Consider the following 19,002-nt stretch of genomic DNA (forward strand, 5'->3'; position numbering starts at 1 on the left):
TAAGTGTCTGGATCACAGTCCATGGGGTAACCTGCTCTGCCTGCCCACTCCCCACCCCCCCATTTTTGGGGCCCTGCCCTGACCCCTGCTTGAGCCTCTCCTGGGCTGCCCAGCTATTGCTGACCTGGAGACCTTGGAAAGTGCTTGTTCAAGACTTCCTTTTAGACCCAGGGTGAGCAAACTTTTTCTACTTGTGGCATTGCGGGCCACATAGGGTGTCACAAATTCTTTGTTTTTTAAAACAAATGTGAAAAATGACTTTAAAAAATCATTCTTAGTTTGAGGGCTTATAAAAAAACAGGCTGTTGGAAAGGATGCTGACCAGTGTTTGCCGTCCCCTGTTGTAGACTGTGAGCTCTGTAAGGCAGGGGCCCCATGTCCCCATCACCATGGTGACAGTCTCCAGGGCTTCTGTTAATAGTCGGGGGGGGGGGGGTTCATGTTCCTATCCGAATGATCTTTTGATTTGATAGAAGTGTCTAGAAGTTAGATCTCATCCAATCCTAGTGGAGAATTTCAAGCTGATTTACATTTGAGGTCCTGTTAAATACCAGTTATTCTGATGAAAATACAATCCAGTTCCTGCCCTGAGGGGCTTACCGCCCATCGTGGGGGAAGAATGCTGTTATTAGTTATGACTGTTGGGGGCGTGGAGCAGAAACTTCCTGGAGCCAGCTCCCGGGAGCGAGATGTAAAGATAAAGCGGTGTGTTATGGAACCCCGGGGCACCAGAATCAGGATTTGGACACTTCAGGCGATTTTCCGTCTGTGGTCGTTCTTTGCTCCGGGCACTCCGGGCTCGTGAGGCAGACACACTAGAGGGGGCTCTGGCACGTAAGCTTGGGAGCGTTTGTGGTTTGTGTCTTCACTGAGGCTGACTCTCCTAGAGATTTCATTCATTTTCAAGACGAATGAAAGGATGGATGTACCCAGTTTCGTGTAAGAACCAGCTTGGTTCGCCTTCGGCCTGGCGCCAGGCTCTGGGAGCCTGGAGGTATGTGATGTCACTGTCTCTCCTGTTACACTTTTTTGGCCCCAGTTTGTAACTGATCGTTGCTCCCTGTGCTTTATATAAAGTCTTGGATCATAATATATAGGATTTTATCTTAAAGTCATCCCGGGGGGTGCAGAGTGCTTTGCCAGCACACTGGGGCTGTTCCTTCCGGCTTGCATGGCTTCTGAATAGGGTAAAAGAGCAAACCATACTGTGGCTACTGCCCCCAGGCGCCTTTTATTATCAGCGAATATCAGTGTTTGCAGTTACCTCTGACATACATATTAGCAGTATGTCTAAGTGGATGCTTTAGCTTTCTTCCCCATACACGAATTCCAATGGGAAGTAATAGTCGCTTTTACAAGTTTATTTATCATGATCAAGTTTTAGAAACAATAACCAAGAACCTCTTGAGTATAGGATAAAAGACGTGAAAGCTCTTAGTCCCCAGGTGAGTCCCCTACCAGGCGGCACTCACTCACCGTTGGCAGCACGCGCTCGTATTTGAATGAATGAGTGAATGAATGAGTAACATGCTAATGGACTTGTAGAAGCCCGAAGGAAATTAGAAAGTGGCAGAGGTTAGGAGCTACCTTCTTGGTCATCTTGTCAAGATTTTCTAAGTGGAGGGGGCAGTGGAGCCCCCGCGTGGTCTGCCCCTGGGGGTGCTGCTGCTGAGTCTGCACCCCAGAGAGCCCTGCTTGTGTTGCCTGAGCAGGTGCTTTTTCTCTGGATGCTGGTTCTTTGGTTTGAGAAGTGCACACACCCGGCTGTTCCTGAAGGCTTCCTGATTCTGGTTGCTACCCTTTGATTTGGTTTTGCTCATCCTTGAAATGAACAGCTTTCCGTAGGCAGGTTCTGTACCTCCCCTACTCTGCCTGAGCTTTGATGTTACATGGATGTGTTACAGTGATGAGCACTTATTTTTCCATCTTGAAGAGCTGTCCTTGACTTGGCAAGAGGACTCAGTGTGGAAAGGTTTACGTTTCAGTGTCACTGGTGAGCAGTAGACTCTGGTCAATTCAGACAGAATAGGACTTCTTAACTTTGGGGGTGGGGGAGGGACCTACAACACAATGCTCTTTAAATGTGTGCAAAACGGCCTGTGTGTGGTAAGGGCGTTTTTCTAGAGACAGAATCCAAGGCTTTCTTCAGGTCTTCAAGGAGATCCGTGATCCCTGAAGAATTCAGTCCACTGCCTCAGGGATTCTGGTGGAATAACGCTCTTTTTTTTTTTTTTTTTTTTTTTAACATTTCAAAGGCAGATTGGGAGCGGTGCCGAGAAAAATTTCCTTACTAGATGACATTTCATCGCAATGTCCGATCGTTTGGGGCAAATAACCAAGGGCAAGGATGGGAAAAGCAAGTATTCGACTCTCAGCCTGTTTGATAAGTATAAAGGAAAATCAGTAGACGCAGTCAGATCCTCAGGTAAGAACCGGGGTGAGGCCAGTTCTCTCCGCTTTCCCTTACATGAGAAACCCCAGGCCAGGAATTCACTTGGTCAGACTGCCTTCTGGGCGTGGAGTGGTCACCTGGCAGCTCTGGGGACGCAGAATCGCCCCCCTGCTCCTGTTGGTGTCTGATTTCAGGGCCTGGATAGCCTGGCTCTGCTCCCATGGGATTGTGTCCTCTTCTGTCTTATCTCCTGGAAGCCGGGGATCGGTTTCCCCCCATGGGGTAGACTGGGACTTCATTTGCATTAGTTACCCTGTCTTAGGCTTCCTGGTTCTGACATTCTGGAGCTTGGTGGGAAAATCCTGTTGACACCGTCCACACCCTGGGAGGATTTGGGGAATGTTGAGGGGCCCTGCTCAGGCCTGGCACGGGGCTTGGCAGAGGCTGTCCCTTCTGTCCTGCCACAACGGGGCCGGAGCAACCTCAGCTTGAGGAGGGGTGGTTACCACGTGGGGCGGAGGTGTCTGGGCCTGGTTCCCCGCCTGTGGCATAAACTCCCTGCACCTGCTCTTGCCCGCTAGGAAAATGGAAGCCTCGGCACAGATGTCAGCCGCTTCCGTGGCTCCGAGGCCTCGGCGAAGGCCAAGGCCTTGTTAAGCGGCCGAAGCAGCTCCCAGACCGTTTCGTTTGTTTGCACGCAGGCTGCCCCTTGTGTCTGTTTGGCTGTCTTTGTCATTGCTTAGAGCTTGAAGGAGCAGTTGACTGACTGGCCTCTTTGCTTCTGAAACTTGTCTGTTTCCACCCCTCTCTTCGTGCAGTTATTCCTCGACATGGCTTACAGAGTCTCGGGAAAGTTGCCACAGCCCGGCGCATGCCACCACCTGCAAACCTGCCAAGCTTGAAGTCTGAAAACAGAGGAAACGACCCCAACATCGTGATAGTTCCCAAGGACGGAACGGGATGGGCAAACAAGCAGGATCAGCAAGACCCAAAGAGGTGAGAGCAGTGGGGGCAGGTGTGGGTGGGGAGCTGGAGCCTCATGGAGTGCCGTGGCCCCCTTTCCTTCTGCAGAAGGCAGTGCAGAGCGGGAGAACCGGGGAGATCCCAGAGGAAGCTTCTTTCACCCTGACTCCTGCTGCTTGGTCGTTTCTTGCTCCCTGCTCTCGTTTTTCCTGGCTTTTGGAGCTGATGCAGCAGGGCTTCTGTGGGCTGCCTCGTCCCTGGTGACCAGTGTCCCCTGTGCCTTATTAGGAAGGGCCTCATCACCCCAGAGGAGCTTATGCAATGCCTCGGTGCCAGTTCCTGAGCCAGGAAGGGCTGTTGTGGACGGGGCGGGTGCTCGAACACTCCATTCTGCCGGTAGTCCCTTTGTGTTGGTTCCAGGGTGAGGAGGAGGCTGTCTTCCCAGCTTCGGGGCCAGCAGCTTTCCACAAAGACTGCTGCACTTAGTTGCTCCAAACAGACCCAGTTATGAAGGCGAACAATCCAGAATCCTCATTATTCAGGGTTGATATGCAGCCTCCCTGTAGGCTCCCACCACTGCCAGCACAGCACTTACGGAAGCCTTAGGAGGCCCAGGGTCTGGCACAAAAATCATTAGAGCAACAGAGCAAATGTTGTGGCTGCTGGGGTCCCGTTCCAGCTCTGCCCCGGGCATGTGACCTGGGCCCCTCCCTCCCACCTTCCACTGCGAGTCTCCTCTGCTGGGCGCCAGCCAGCCATAAGGGTGGCGAGGAGGGAGGATTTGGGTTTGTGCTGGGAGGGGACCAGAGAGGGACAGGACCTTGCTAAGGCTGGCCGGCAGGACCTGCTGCTAGGGTTTGCCTGCTGGGGAGTGAGAACAACACAGTCTGGTCTCATACGTCTTCCTGCCCTCAATCTCCTCTTGTGCTCTGGCTGCCGGTGCTCGGGATCCAGAGAGTCAAAGTGACCTAGAGCACAGCCTGCCAACCCGTGTCCTTTTCTCTTGCCGGAAATGGCCATGATAGCTTTTTTTAGAGAGAGGGAGTGCGCGTGCGAGTGCGGGGATGGGAGGGGGAGGAGGAGGAGTAGAGGGGGAGAGAGTCTCCAGCAGGCTCCAGGCTCAGCGCAGAGCCGGACGCGGAGCTCGGTCTCACAACCCTGAGATCATGACCTGAGCCGACACCAAGAGTTGGCCGCTCAACCGGCTGAGCCACCCAGACGCCCCGGCCGTGGCGGCTTCTGTAAAACTTGCCTGCAGTTACTTCAGACAACATGTAGAGAGGGAGCACATGGTTCAGTCACATGAGCATAAAGGAGTAATAACCAAAGTAGAGTCTGAAAAGCTGTTTTTAAAAATTTTCTAACCGTTTGTTTAGGAGTCATACAGGTTGACGGTAAGGCCTGACTGTTAGGATCAGCCAGGCCACTTCCTACTAGCTTTCTGGAACCTGGAGAGGGATTTGATTTGTGAGCTCCCCTGTCCTGGGTGGTTGTGGGAAATAGGCGAGCTGCCGCAGGTCAGGTACCTGGCACGGAGAAGGTGTGTGGCAGGTGTGAGCTGCTGCTGTCATTCTGTTCGGATGGCAGATACTACAGACCCTGTAATGACGTGGATATTGTACATTTCAACATAAGTCCTGCTTTGCCTCCGCCACGAGAAGTTCCAGAGAGCGAGGACAGGGCCTCACTCCCTCCTTATGTGGGGTCCTGCCGTTACTGGCACAGAAGGGATCAGGCCGTGCTGAAGCACGTCAGCCAGGGGAAGGTCGGGACGGGGCACTGGACGAGGCCGTGGACCCCAGGCGCTGGTCCTCTGTTCCCCTGGGCCTCGTCCTTCCTCAGAGTCTCAGGGAGGTGATGGGGTGAGGGCCACCACTGCTGGGACTCTGTGCTTAGGTTTGGAGAACACAAGAGCGACACTACATAGAAGCTTCTGTTGTAGGTAGAAGGTAATGTGAAAGGACATTAGTGGCCTTCATTTTGTAGTCGTGCTGCACGCTGGGTTCCTTGGGTCGTGTCAACCCCAGCAGCATATGTGTGTGAGTAGCGTTTGGCGTCAGCTTACTGGTGAGCCCCCGGCATCGGGGGAGATTGGCTGACGGACTGCTGCCCTCCTCGGGTCTCCTCGGTGGAACAAGTGCCCAGAAGGCTCTGGGGGAGCAGACGTCTTCCTCACAGCCCGTTGTTGAGTATCGACTGACACAGTCTTCTTTGGAGGGCACCTGGGCCATACCTTGTAAACTCCAGAGCCTCTCAGACTACTGAATGATGCAGAAGTGTGCAAAGATACGTATTAAGAAGTGCTCATCGAAATTTTGCCAGTAATGGGAAAAAAAATTGGGGATGGGGGCCCATCCAGTTGTACTGTGTCTCTAAAACAAAGAGGTAGATCCGTGTGCTGTCCTGAAAGCACGGTAGATACGTTAAGTACAAAACAAGCTACGAATTGTGTGTGTGGTGTTATCCCACTCATGTTAAAAAAATACTATGTTAATATATATATAGCAAAATCTGCTTGGCGTTTCACTCTGGAGGATGAGATCGTGACAAATTCTGTGTTATATATATTTACACATTTATTTTTATTCTGGGCACATATTTCTTTTATAAGCCAGGAGAAAAATCACATCTCAAAGCCATCAGCCCCCTGCACTGCCGTGAGCTCTTGGTCAGAGTCTGGGGCTCCGAGCCCCTTCCCTTGCTGACTCGGTTTCCCTGTTGGCAGTCCCTCCAGCTCACGGTGGGCTCCTGGGTTGTGCAGGAGCGGCTCTGCCAGGGCGCCGACGACTGTCCTGCCCGGCAGCGGCCAGGCCTCGGAGGGGGCCCGGCGTCTCGTGGGCTCTGCGGCGTGAGAGTCTGCTGGGGAGCTCCCGTGTTGCTGCCGAGGCTCTGGCAGGTGCAGAGGGGCCCGTGCGCCCACCCCTCTGACCCCCGCGCCCCCTGCCTTGTCCAGTTCCAGTGTGACGGGCTCTCCGCCGCCGGAGTCGCTGCCGCAGCCGGGTTTGCAGAGGCCTGTCTCCAGCTTACAGAAGCCGACACAGTCGAGCAGCCAGGAGGTAGGTGCCGCATGCCCCGCTCCTTCCAGAGGCGAGCCTGGCGGGGGGCCGTGGGACAGGAGCACGGGACATTGTCGGGGTCCCGTGAGGTGCCTTGAATCTGCGGCTTTTGGAGAAAGACCCCCAGATCCAGAACAGAGTACAGACAGCTAATTTGCTTTCTGGTGACTTGCCTTCAGGCGAGGTCACGGGGGTGAGCCACAGGCCAGATCAGGGTCCCCCGCTGTGCTCCATGGGGACCGGTTAGGTCACAGGAAGGTTCGGGGATCAGGTGAGTTGAAAAACAAAATTAAGCAAAAGCTCCTTTGCTGTCCGACTTCTCGTCAGTGTCTTCAGTGTGTTCGTGTGTGCTGTGACTCTACGAAGACTTAGCGGGTGGTGTTCCCGGAACCCATCTGTCCTAGGAAACCTGTCTGAGGGACCGTCTTCGGAGACTAGTGTCTCTAAGAACAACTTCGGGAAATACTGACCTATGACCCTTAATTTGTTGATGCATGTAAAGTGTTCTCCTGGGGGTGCCTGGCTGCCTTAGTCGGTGGAGCATGCAGCTCTTGATCTTGGGGTTGTGAGTTAAAGCCCCATGTTGGGTATAGAGATTACTTAAAAAATAAAATCTTAAAAATAAATGAATAAATAGTGTTTTCCTAAACAGAAAGTCAGGATTTAAGCAAGGGCTCATAATGTATTGTCCATCGCAGTCTGTCTGTGGGTTTCATGGATCAGCAGGAGGATACGCTTAGCTGGTAGCTAGAAATCCAGATGAGACGTCTACAGATTTTTTAGAAGACCACAAGATGTGTAGATAGGTACCTAGCACTCAGCAGCTCTCTGGAAAACAACCTGCACTACTGTGTTTTCATTTTGTACTGCTCCCTGGGCACCAGAAGGGCACCCTCCCCCACCCAACACTGAACTGTGCTTTTGAAATTAAAGGAAAAGGTAAAAGAAGCCCACATTCACACGAAGCTCCCGTGTTCCTTGGCCTGAATCCACTAGTACCTGGCGCCCAGTCAGAGCACGGCGTTGAGTCCGGATCTGTGTCCTGGAGTTGGAAGCTAAGAGATTGGGGGAGCCTGGGTCTTGCAGCCCTTGCTGTAGGTCAGACTCACCTTGGGAGCTGCTGGAAGTGGATCTGTCCTGTCCCCCGGGACTGCAGAGTCTGGGCGGGGCCTGGCATGCTCCTGGCATCTGCGGAGGGTCAGAGCCCCGGCCCGGGGCCAGCGTGCTGGTCGCCCTGCCCAGGGCTCAGCTTTTCCCACGGGGTGGCCATGAGAAGGGACTCCCGGTGTTCCCCAGCCTCTAAAGCCTCGCCCCGGAGGCCCGACAGCACTTCTGCTCTTGTCAGAGGCGCACCAGGAACTCTGATGGCAACGTCAGGACCGCTGCTCAGCCCTGAGCCATTCTCTTCCCATTTGGTGCCTTTGGTGGGCGAGGGCTGCAGACACCGAGTGGGAGGCTGTGGGGCCTTGGGGCCCCTGTGCTTCCTGGGGGACCGGCCAGTCGCAGGGGCCTGTGGCCATCCCAGAGCACTCAGGTAAATCCCAGAGCAACTCCTGGTAAATAAATGGATTGTGAGATCTAGTCAGTTCTGCAGCCGTGTGCCCTGAGTGTGGTGGTGCGGGTGGCTGTGCTGGGCGGGAAAGAGTCATTACTTAATGTGACGTTTGACCCGGTAAGTGCTGAAATGTCATGCTGCACCAGCTTTGTTTTGTGCGTTTTTACCTTCCGTTGGAGGGGGAAGGCTGCTAGGTTGCATGCTGTTGGGAAAGCATTGGACTCAGTGGCTGGGGACTCGACGGGACTTGGGTTGCAGGCCGAGTGGGGACAAAGTCCTGGTCCTGCCCTCCTAATTGGGACTGGCCACTCCTTTCTGAGCCTCGGTTGGGATAGGACTAGAACCTTCCCAGGGTGTGGGAGGATTTGCTCCGCCGGGGTGTGCCTAGCATAACACCTTGCCTGCTGTGAGCTTTCGGCACTGTTAGCTCCTGGGTTAGCTGCTAGGATTGCGTGCGAGCCTGGCGAGCCCAGGTTAGTGGAGGAGGAAGTCCTCACTTGAGTAGTTGTGCCTTGTAGAATGACAGTAGTTAACGGAAAGCGGCGTAGTGGCCCATCCGGTGAAAGATGAGGCGCGCCAGCTTTCTTGTGCTAGCTCTCCTTTGCTGGCAGGGGAACGTGATTTTTTTTTTTTTAAAGTAGACCTTTTGAAGGGGGACTCCTCTTTTTTTTTTTTAAAGATTTATTTATTTGAGAGAGAGAATGTGATAGAGCGTGAGACGGGGGAGGGTCAGAGGGAGAAGCAGACTCCCCGCCGAGCAGGGAGCCCGATGCGGGACTCGATCCCGGGACTCCAGGATCATGACCTGAGCCGAAGGCAGTCGCTTAACCAACTGAGCCACCCAGGCGCCCCCAGAAGCACCATTCTAAACGACCCTAAACATTACAGAGATTTATTTTTTATTTTTTAAGATTTTATTTGAGAGAGAGAATGAGATAGAGAGCATGAGAGGGGGGAGGGTCAGAGGGAGAAGCAGACTCCCCGCTGAACAGGGAGCCCGATGCGGGACTTGATCCCGGGACTCCAGGATCATGACCTGAGCCGAAGGCAGTTGCTCAACCGACTGAGCCACCCAGGCGCCCCAAGGGCACGTGATTTTTGAGACACATGCTAGAATTGGGGTCTGGTATTTATCTCTGGAGCGAGGCACAGTAGTGCTGTGTGGGTGCGAGAGGCGACCTGACAGTATGTTCTGGAGTGCAGCATGAAGGGGATGTGGGCTTGAGTCCTGGCTTTGCTGTGGGACCAGCTGCGTGAGCTGGCCATGCCCTCCGTCCCGCTCCTCACCTGTGCTGTGGGCCTGGCAGCTCCTGACGCTCAGACCGCTGCACAGGTGGGAAGCTGGGAGGAAAGCAGGCCAGTTGGGCTGGCTTTGTTCTCATTTCCTTCCTTCTTTCAGAACACAAATTCAGTGCCAGGTGGACCAAAGTCATGGGCACAGCTGAATGGAAAGCCAGCAGGACACGAAGGTGGTAAGTGTGGGTAGGTGGTGTTGGGCTGGGTGTGTGGGAGGGACAAGTACCTTTTCTGGACTGTTCCCCTTGGGTCGTGGCAGCTCTTGGCTTAAAGCTTTGTGGAAGCTCTCACCTGAGTGAGCTTCTGCTCAGTGGAGCCTTTCCCTCTGCCCCAGGGGTGGGAGCGCTGACTCCGCAAGGCTTGTCGGCTCTTTGATTTCTGTGAATGCTATTAGTCAAGACATTCCTCCTGAGGTGTGTGGGGAGGCTGGACACTGGCCCTGCCGCTCTCTGTCTCGGCTGTGCTGCCGGGGGAGTTGAGACCTGCTCAGCAGTGTGGCTGACATGCGTCCACTTTGTCTCTCCCGGGCCTGCGAGGAGGAGGTGTCGCGTGGTGTGGCGTGAGCCGAGCTCGGGCCTGGGAATTGAGCTGCTTGCTTTTTGGACGGTGACACCAGAGCATTCGTGGCTTACACGGTACTTGTTACCGTTTGTGTCATGCCCGACTCGAGAGGTCTCGCCAGGCCGAGCCGCTCCGCAGCGGGGACGGGGAGAGCGGCAGGAGGAGGTGCTCAGCTTTCAGGGACCGCTCAGTGGCCCATCCGACGGCTTCCCAGGCAGGCCGAGAGCGCGGCCAGACTCTGCCCACCTCCGGTGACAGCAGCCCTCAGAGCAGGCAGGCCCAGGCTCAGTGGGCGCTTTTTGAGAGAAGCCAAAAATCCAGATTTTTCTACATGAGCCCTCCTAATTTGTCACTGTTTGCTCGAGTATTTCTAGCACACTGTGCGGACCAAACTGGATGATGCTGGAAGGAGGGGGCTGGTGGTGGGAGTGGGAGCCCATGATCGCCCTTTCTCCTGCGAAGAGCACTCTCTGGCTGCTTTGTGTACCCTCTAACCCCCGGTCCTGGCGGCACCTTCTCCGTGCGACAGCCGAGGCTTCGGCTGCCACCTTCTGCAGCTTGTGTAGAAAAACAGCTAACGTCCTGCCTGCCCCAAACCCCCCCCCCCCCCGCCGCCTTGCCCAGTGCACGTGCCCCTTCTGCGTGGCCGGAGGCTCTGTCCTCGGTCTCTGGTGGGGAATGACACATCAGGCAGCAGTGTGCCAAGTGTTGTCAAGCACCAGCTCCTCCAGGGGAGCTCAGGGCAGGAGAGCTCGGCCTGCATCTGTCCCGTCTGTAAGGGAGCTTTACGCTCCAGTCTGTAGGGTGAGATAGAGGGGGCAAGACCTGTCTCAGTCCCCTACAATTAGGTCTTTAAAGAGGCTTTATAAAGAGCACTCACTAGGTTGTTTTCACAGTAGTCCTTGCTTTCGAAAGCCTTGATTCTGTAAGGCTAGAACTTTTTTTAAGTAAATCAGATGTATTAATTTGTGTTTAAAAAGAACTATAGGGGGGCCTGGGTGGCTGAGTCAGTTAGGCTTCTGCCTTTGGCTCAGGTCTTGGGATCTAGCCCCCTAGAACCCCCGCATTGGGCTCTTCTCCCTCTGCCTGCTGCTCCCCCTGCTTGTGCACTCTCTCTCTCATAAATAAATAAAATCTTAAAAAAAAAAAAACTACAGAGGTTAAAAAAATCCTAGTGTAAATTGGCACAACCCCCGTGGAGGGCAGCTTGGCCATTATCCAAACACTGATATGCACACCCTTCGACCTAGCAATTCCCTTGTGTGGAAATCCCCCTAGAATGATCCTTGCCCCTGTGAGAAAGGACATATGTACGGGATACTCCTTGCAACATTATAACAGCAAAAGATTGGGAATAATCACTTGACATGTCCACCAGATTTGGGTGCTTTAATGAAATACTACTTGCCTATAAGGAAAAAAAGCATTTTTACATGGATCTGGCAAGATCCCTAGGTTATAAGATACATTCTTAAATGAAAAAAAGTGTGGAGTAGTACGTACGGTATGTTACTACTATTCATGAAAAAAATTCAGATGAGGGAAAATCTACTTCTAAAACATGTATGTGCATTAGAGAAGAGTCTGGAAGGGAGCCTCAGAGGAAGGGAGGGAGTGGAGCTGGAAGCAGCCTGTTTCTGAGGGCGTCGGAAGTAGGTGGTGGGGGGGGGGGGCGTCATCTGTTCGTACCTTTTTACGGCTTCTTACTTTTGAACCTTGTGATTCTATTTCCTATAAAAAAATAAGACGTGGTCTAGAAAATAATTCCAAAACATGACAAAATCCTCTCTGAATGTCTGATCGCTCGTCTTGGAGGTGGCAGAACCCAGGAGCCCAGGAGGAGGGACAGACGTGTCCTGGGCCTGGGCGGGGGCGGGAACGGGGGTCACAGGCCCGAGGTGCTGTCGGGGCGGTGGGCACTTGGCAGTGAGGCCCACAAACATGTTCCTGGCTCTGTGCTTCGGAAGGGCTCTTCCTGAATTGATAGACCCCTCCTTGTAGAAGATGGTCGTTGGGCCTGTTTCACCTGGACCAGCCCCCGGGGGCCTGACTGGTGTGGGCTGACGCCTGAGGCTCGTGGGCTCCGGTGGGGCGGCGGGACCCACTGATGGCTCCACCTGGGACCTTCGCGCAGGGACCACGTGGCATAGGGGATTGGTGGGGGACCCTCTGCTACTGCTTTGGTTTGAGATTTTGAGTTCTTCCCTCTTTCTTACCTGTGGAGGGTGAGTTTAATCCACGGATAGAGCAAGACCTTCGTGACAGCTGAGGCAGAAAAAAGTACCGAGTGTTTGTTTTTAAGCTTCAGATGTGTATTTTTAAGGCACGACTTCCATATTTCATCCTTGCCAGTGGGTTTTGAACGTGTCCAAGCGACTCTGAGAGTCGAAGTCCCCCTTCACAGAGCAGCAGGGCTCCTTTGTGACGCTTGGAGATCATCTCTCAGGTTAATCATCGCTGAGGAATGTGTCCCGTTGTCACCCTGGCAGGTGTATTTGACCCTGGACCTTTTCGCTAAGTGGGGCAGTGAGTGGGTTGCTGCCTTGTGCGTCTGCACTAATCCCAGCTGCATGTTTCTGGCCAAGCCCGCCTTAGTTCACAGGTCCGTGGATCAGTGGTGCTAAGAAGAATACCTGGGGGGGAAATTTGGCTTTCTCGTCGAAGGAACAAGGCGTATCACAGCCGGACGTTGTAACTGTCGTGTTAAGTTTATAGGGTGCTGGGCATTTGGTCCAGATACAAGCAGCAGATCCCACTGGACCCTAAAATGCACCATTTATTATTAGCCATCCGTCTAAAAGATGATTTCAGGTTTCCGGTGCTGAGTGCTCCCAGAAAGTTAAAGAAGGGTTTCTTCTCTGAGGAGCCTATAGCATCAGGGAGTGGATGGGAGAGCAAAAGAAGGAACAGATCCTAGGCTTGCAGGAGTGAAATGTTTATTGCTAATGAGGGTGGATCTGGGGTGGAGGCCTTGGGGAGGCAAGGAGAAGGATCTGGGCTGGAGCGACTGTGATCTGCTGTCCCAGCCCTTGCAGGTCTTCTGCGTCTCGCTCTCCTTGTCCCGTGCAGATGGGACACACTCAGCGGGAGCCTGCTCCAGGAGGCGTGGCTCCTGACCCGCGGGGCTGCTAAAGCCGACAGCTGTTGATGCCCGTCAGTGCCCCTCACCGGGTCCTCTGCTTTTCTCGGCAGGTTTAAGGGGCTCAAGCCGACTGTTATCCTTCTCTCCCGAGGAGTTTCCGACGCTGAAAGCAGCTGGAGGGCAGGACAAGGCTGGCAAGGAAAGGGGCGTCTTCGATCTGTCGTATGGGCCAGGACCAAGCCTCCGCCCTCAGAGTAAGTGCACTGTGGTCCCTGTCTGGGTACGTGTGGGAACAGCGGACTGTCCTCCTCCTTTTGCCTTTCTGCCTCTTAGAAGCACACATGCTCTCAACGAGCTGGTGCTCCCGAGCCCCAGGCTCTCTGCCTGCAAAGCTTGCTTACTGACCCTGTTCCCTGCCTCTGTGGGACTTACTCCCTAGGCTGGTCTGTAGAGGACTCCCCCTTTCTCATCCTTCGGGTTGAACCAGGCCTGTCTGCTTCCCCCTCTGTCATCAGACATTTGTTCTGTTCTGTTCTGCTTTGCTCAGGGCAAAGACAGACCAAGGGCCCGTTCACTTCGTACCTGATTCAGGAGCCTGTTTTCTAAGCCAGTGGTGCCTAAACCTAGCCGAATCCTGTCAGGAGCCTTTGAGGAGTTTGTTAAAAAGTCTGATTTCCGGCCCTCCTCCCTCCCCAGCCAAATTAGAATCTCTATTTTAACATGCTCCTCTGGGGATTGTTTGTAGCCAGCCTAGGACTTGTCTCCATGGTCCCGTCCTCTGGGGTCTGGCCAAGGAGTTGACAGGATTGTGGAGCAGAACTTACAAGTAATACATGTGTATTTTAATGGCCTCAAGAGGTGAGAGATTAAGATGTTGTGAAATTTGGATTGTGAAATGGTTCTTGTTTTTTTGTTTGTTTGGGGGTGGGTGGGGGAAGGGAGGGTTTGATTAGGTCTTGAAACATGAGGGACTTCTGTCCACTTGTCTTAATCTGCGAAGCATCTCAGTGTCAGAAGTGATACCCTGTAAATGAAATGATCACGAGATGACTCTTAAATGGCGCATGCTACCTTTTCAGTGACCTGTGCTGGCTTATTTTGTCTGCTCCAAATAATGTAACCGAATTCCTCAAGCCAAGCATTGGGTAGCTGTCTGGGATTAAAATGAGCTGCTCTGTAGGACTACAAAAATTTAGAACTAGAAGCAGCTTCTGGGATCAGTTGCATCTCCTCATTTGAGAAGATGGAACAGGTGTGGCCAGAGCGGTGACCATAGCATTCGCCCAAGATTGCATGCAAGGTGCTTGACTTGCTGGGACCCAGCCCTGGTTTTGTGGCTCCTGTGCTGTGTCTCTTTCTCTTCGGGGTCAAGTACTCAGGGACTTCGTGCTTCAACTCCTAACCAGACATTGACTGAGAAGGGGCGGGCTCATCTGATTCCCCCAGATCTTGTTAAATTTGGCAGTGGGACACATCATCTTGAAAAGATAGATAGGTTGGCAGGTCTGTGACCTGCAGGAGAGCACCCTGAGCCTGAGCAGGAGTGGGGGTGAAGGCCTGGTGGGTAGGGCCACAGATCCTCCTACACCCCCACTTGGAGGGTGAGGGGCTCTCCTTTACCTTAAGAGCTGCGAAATCTCTGACCAGAGGCGTCACTGAGAAACGGAGTTGAAACATGTCAGGATTTACACCCGTTTTCAAGGTTTTAGTTTTAAGTAATCTCTACACCCAACATGGAGCTCAAACTCACAACCCCAAGGTCAAGAGTCACACACTCTACCGACTGAGCCAGCCACGTGCCCCAGGACTTATTCCAGTTTTAATGTAAAGCCCAGTGCTGAGCCTAGTGCTGATCCTGATGGGTCAGTATTTGTGGGAGAAATTAACCCCAGGCTGTTTTCATCGAGGCTGTGTCCTGATTTCTTCGTGTGTTAGACCTGTGGGTGTATGTGGTTTCTGTTAATTAACGAAGACCATGTCTTGTTTACACTTGTTTTCTCTGTGAGTGGACCTTGTTTTGTATTTCTCTTACAACCAGACTTCCCACAGCAAGTTCATACTCATTGGTCAGGTGTCTGCCCTCCACCTTCCCTGACAGATTCGACCACTTGACTCTTCACTTTTGGGTTTTTTGTTTTTGTTTTTGGTGAATAAGGAGGTCCCTTGACCTTCAGAACCTCACACAATCCCTCCTCCCCCCTCCTCTTTCCCCTTTTGCCCCCTTTCAATTTCCAGATGTGACAAGCTGGAGGGAGGGCGGTGGGCGAAACATAATTTCTGCCACGTCTCTGAGCGCCTCCCCAACTGAGCTGGGCAGCAGGAACTCAAGTGCGGGAGACGGAGCCCCCTCCTCGGCATGTACCAGCGATTCTAAGGACCCCTCTCTCCGCCCGGCTCAGCCTGTCCGAAAAGGGGCTTCACAGTTCATGGGAAATGTATACCACCCACCTACATACCATGACATGCTTCCTGCTTTTGTAAGTTTTCAGACTATGCATTTTTTTTTCCCATGAAGTTGGATTGCTCGTGTCCAGCAGAACCTCCTCTAAGTGGTTGAATGTCCACCTCGGTTCTCCTCCCAATGTCTTTGCCCTGATATGCCCTACCTTGGACGTGTCCATTACTTCTGCATTTTTCTCTCCCCCTTTTCAAGTCTTGAGGGTCTTTGGCTTCTTTCCCTGGTGATGTGGGTATCATTTTAGCCTTTGGTTCTTTAGAGAAAGGAGAGGCAGGCATTGCCTACGACATCGCAAGTCCCCATGTGTGCTTCCTGACGGCATGAAAGAGATGGGGGATACGGGGGTAGGGTTAACTGGGCAGTTCCAAGACTTGCTTGTCTCTTCTTCCCAGTTTCCATTTTCCAAAACGAATTCGAATGCAAGTGGAACTTAGCATGTGAGCCATTACCAGAAAATCCTGTTCATTGATGTTATGTTTCAGATGTGTTCACCGCAGTCATCAGAGAACCAGGGTACAGTGGAACGAGGATCTTTTCCCCTTCCCCAGCTCCGTCTTGAACCCCGTGTTCCTTTTAGACAGTTCCAGATGAATGACCAAGATGGGTAAGGCTCCTGTGTTATAGAGCGTGCCCCCACTTGGGGGCACTGCACGAGATAATGGGCTGACGTTTGAAGGTGCTTTGTCTTCTGGAGGCCACAGTGGACCTGAAAACCAACTCTGAGCTGCAGGGTGTGTGGGGTGGCTGGGATCCGGAGCTGGACGAGGCTGGGTTAGGATTGTACGTTTCTGACAAGAGTTGACGTGTTGGCACGTGTTTGTGACTGCTGCCCTAGGCGTTAGTGCTGAGTGTATAAAACTGCAGAACGGGGCAGAACTTCTCCGGGATGTGTTTGTTCGTTATAGGTTTCTTTTAAAGGGAGACGATTTAAATATTAAATGCAACCATGAACCTTGGCAATGTAGGACTTATTTTTGGGAAAAGTATTGGGTTGTGCTTCCATCTGTATACTTGACGTGAGGCCAGATCTTTACTCTTCTCGCCCTCGTCAGAAAAGAAAGCAGGCTGGGAACGACTCGCCCCATCCGCCCGCTGAGGCAGCTGGTGGGACGGGCGCCGCGGCCCACGATCATCAACGCCGAAAACCTGAAGGGCCTGGACGACCTGGACGCAGACGCTGACGATGGCTGGGCAGGTGGGTCGTGGGGCTTTCAGGGCCAGCGAGTGGGTGTGCATCCCTCAGCACGCCGCAGCGGGGCTGTGGGGTGGGCGGCAGCTTCAGGGCCCCCAGTGGGTGCTGGCCAGCGGTTGCTTCCTCACCGAGCCGTGTCTTCTGTTGGTCTTTGGTCTCGCTCTTAGCTGCAGGGGATGTTTTGTTAACTTTCTAAAAGTTAAACAAAACTGGAAATGGGGCAGTGAGCCCCCAGCTTCCCATCACCTGGCTTCAACAAGTACCACGCCCTGTCCGCCAGTCCGATTGTGTTCTCTTAAAATTCTTTTTGTTTATTTGCTTTCACGTAAATTTTAGTTACACTGAAAGGTGCTCATCTTCATTGTGCAGTTTTGACAGAGAGATACACGTGTGTAGCACACCTCCCGCTGAGAGGACTTTCCAGAACTTTCCCCTGCCAGCCTGCCTTCCTCCCCCGACTCTGCCTAGGGCCTCCCCTCTTGTGAGGGAGGTTCCATTATGAACAGTATTTTCATTTGTCTTCAGTAAATACCCAGGAGTGGAATTGTGAGGTCAAAGGGAAGATGAGCCGTTGGGCCTCTGAGACCCACCTGCACCTTTCCCCGTGGTGGCCGTGCGAGGTTACGTTCCTGGCATCAGGATTTGAGAGCTGGGTTTCTCTGCGCCCTCACAACACTTCCATGTGATTAGTCTTTTTAATTTTAGCCATTCTAGTGGGTGTGTAGTGGTGTCTCATTATGCTTGTAATTTGCATTTTGCTGATGACTAATGATGGTGAACAAGTTTTCATGTGTTATTTGGCTACTGGTGTATTTTCTTTCTTTCTTTTTTTTTTCTCTTTTTGAGTGGTAGGATAAAAGTCATGGATACGAGTCCTTTGCAACTTAACGTTTTACAAATATTTTTTTCTCATTGTTTGCCTGCCTTGTCTGTCCTTTTTTTTTTTTTTTTAAGATTTATTTATTTGAGAGAGAGAGAGAGCATATGAGTGGGGGGAGGGGCAGAGAGGGAGAGGGATTGAGAATCCCAAGCAGACTCCATGCTGAGAGCGAAGTCTGACACGGCTCTCAATCCCAGGACCCATGAGACCATGACCTGAGCCAAAACCAAGAGTCGGACACTTAACCGACTGAGCCACCCAGGCGCCCCTTGTCTTTTCATTTTTTTAGCCCTGGGTTTTGATGAGCCGAAGTTTTTTTGTTTTGATGAAGCTTAATTTATAAATTTGTGTTTTTTATAGTTATTTCTTTTGTGTCTTGTCTAAAAATCTTTGTCTCCCCTTGACAGCAAAGATACTCCCCCTTTTTTTTAAAGATTTTATTTATTTATTCAACAGAGAGAGTGAGAGAGTATAAGCAGGGGGAGCAGTAGAGGGAGAGGGAGAAGCAGGCTTCCCGTGGAGCAGGGAGCCCGATGTGGGGCTCGATCCCAGGACCCTGGGATCATGACCTGAGCTGAAGGCAGATGCTTAACCGACTGAGCCACCCAGGCGCCCCAAGATACTCTCTTATTTTCTATAGTTTCAACTCTTGTTTTTGGGTCTGTGGTCTGTGTTGAATTAATTTTTGTGCGTAAGCTAGGAGTCAAGGCTCACTTGAATCCAGAAGGATATCTAGTGGTTCTATACCATTTGTTGTTAGGACTTTCCTCTCCGTATTGAATTTTACTTTGGCACCTTTGCCAAAAATCAGTTGACCAGATAAGTATGGGTCTCTTTCTGGGCCCTGTTTGTTTCCTTGATGTATTTATTCATCCTTATGCCAATACCACACTGTAGCTTTGTAGTGAGTCTTAAATTCAGGCCGTGGAAGTTTTCCAGCCTTGTTCCTTTTCAAGATTGACTATTTTTTCAATATTACTCAACTATAAGATCTTTTCATTCCCATATAAATTTAGAATCAGCCTGTCAGTATTTACAAAAAGCTCACAGGCATTTTGGTTAGGACTGTGTTGAATGTATTTCTAGATAAATGATACCTTAATTTTGAATCTTCCACCCGGGAACTTGGTGAATCTGACTTTTCTCAGCTGTGTTTCACAGTTTTCAGTGTGGAGGTCTCCAACATCTTTTAAGTTTATTCCTAAGTAGTTTATGTTTTTTGACGCTGCTGTAAATGGTGTTGATTTTTAAAATGTAATCATTTTTTTGTTTGGTGTTACATAAACCATTGATTTTTGTGTATGGACTTGTACCAGGCACTTCGTTGAATTACACTGATTAGTTTTACTAGTTTTTGTTGATTGCTTAGAATTTTCTACATAAACCATCGTGTTGCTTATAAATAGGGAGAGTTTTGTGTTTTCTTTTCAGATTATATGCCTTTTTTATTTCTTTTTCTTGCCTAAATGCAGTGTGGTACTTCCAGTACAGTGCTGTGTTGAAGTTCTTTGTTCCTGATCTTGGGGAGAAAGTGTCTAGTGTTTCACCGTTAAATCTGATGTCAGCT

General features: G+C 51.7%; 1 protein-coding gene across 10 annotated transcripts in view; it reads left to right on the forward strand.

The window, feature by feature from the left end:
* Positions 1–2,231: 2,231 nt before the first annotated feature.
* The window catches only part of PRRC2B (proline rich coiled-coil 2B), a 61,186-nt gene continuing 44,415 nt past the window's right edge, over positions 2,232–19,002 (forward strand). For 9 of the 10 annotated variants that reach the window (XM_021691752.2, XM_021691756.2, XM_021691753.2 and 6 more), the window contains exons 1-8: positions 2,263–2,425; positions 3,211–3,388; positions 6,309–6,411; positions 9,366–9,438; positions 13,016–13,159; positions 15,141–15,382; positions 15,846–15,967; positions 16,416–16,558. In XM_021691752.2, coding sequence (XP_021547427.1) covers positions 2,311–2,425; positions 3,211–3,388; positions 6,309–6,411; positions 9,366–9,438; positions 13,016–13,159; positions 15,141–15,382; positions 15,846–15,967; positions 16,416–16,558 — 1,120 coding nt within the window. In that variant the 5' untranslated portion in view covers positions 2,263–2,310. Of the gene's footprint in view, positions 2,426–3,210; positions 3,389–6,308; positions 6,412–9,365; positions 9,439–13,015; positions 13,160–15,140; positions 15,383–15,845; positions 15,968–16,415; positions 16,559–19,002 lie in introns of all 10 variants that reach the window. The other variant, XM_021691751.2, reaches the window with a different exon arrangement.

This window comes from Neomonachus schauinslandi, chromosome 13, assembly GCF_002201575.2.
Source record: "Neomonachus schauinslandi chromosome 13, ASM220157v2, whole genome shotgun sequence".
NCBI classification, from domain to species: domain Eukaryota; kingdom Metazoa; phylum Chordata; class Mammalia; order Carnivora; family Phocidae; genus Neomonachus; species Neomonachus schauinslandi.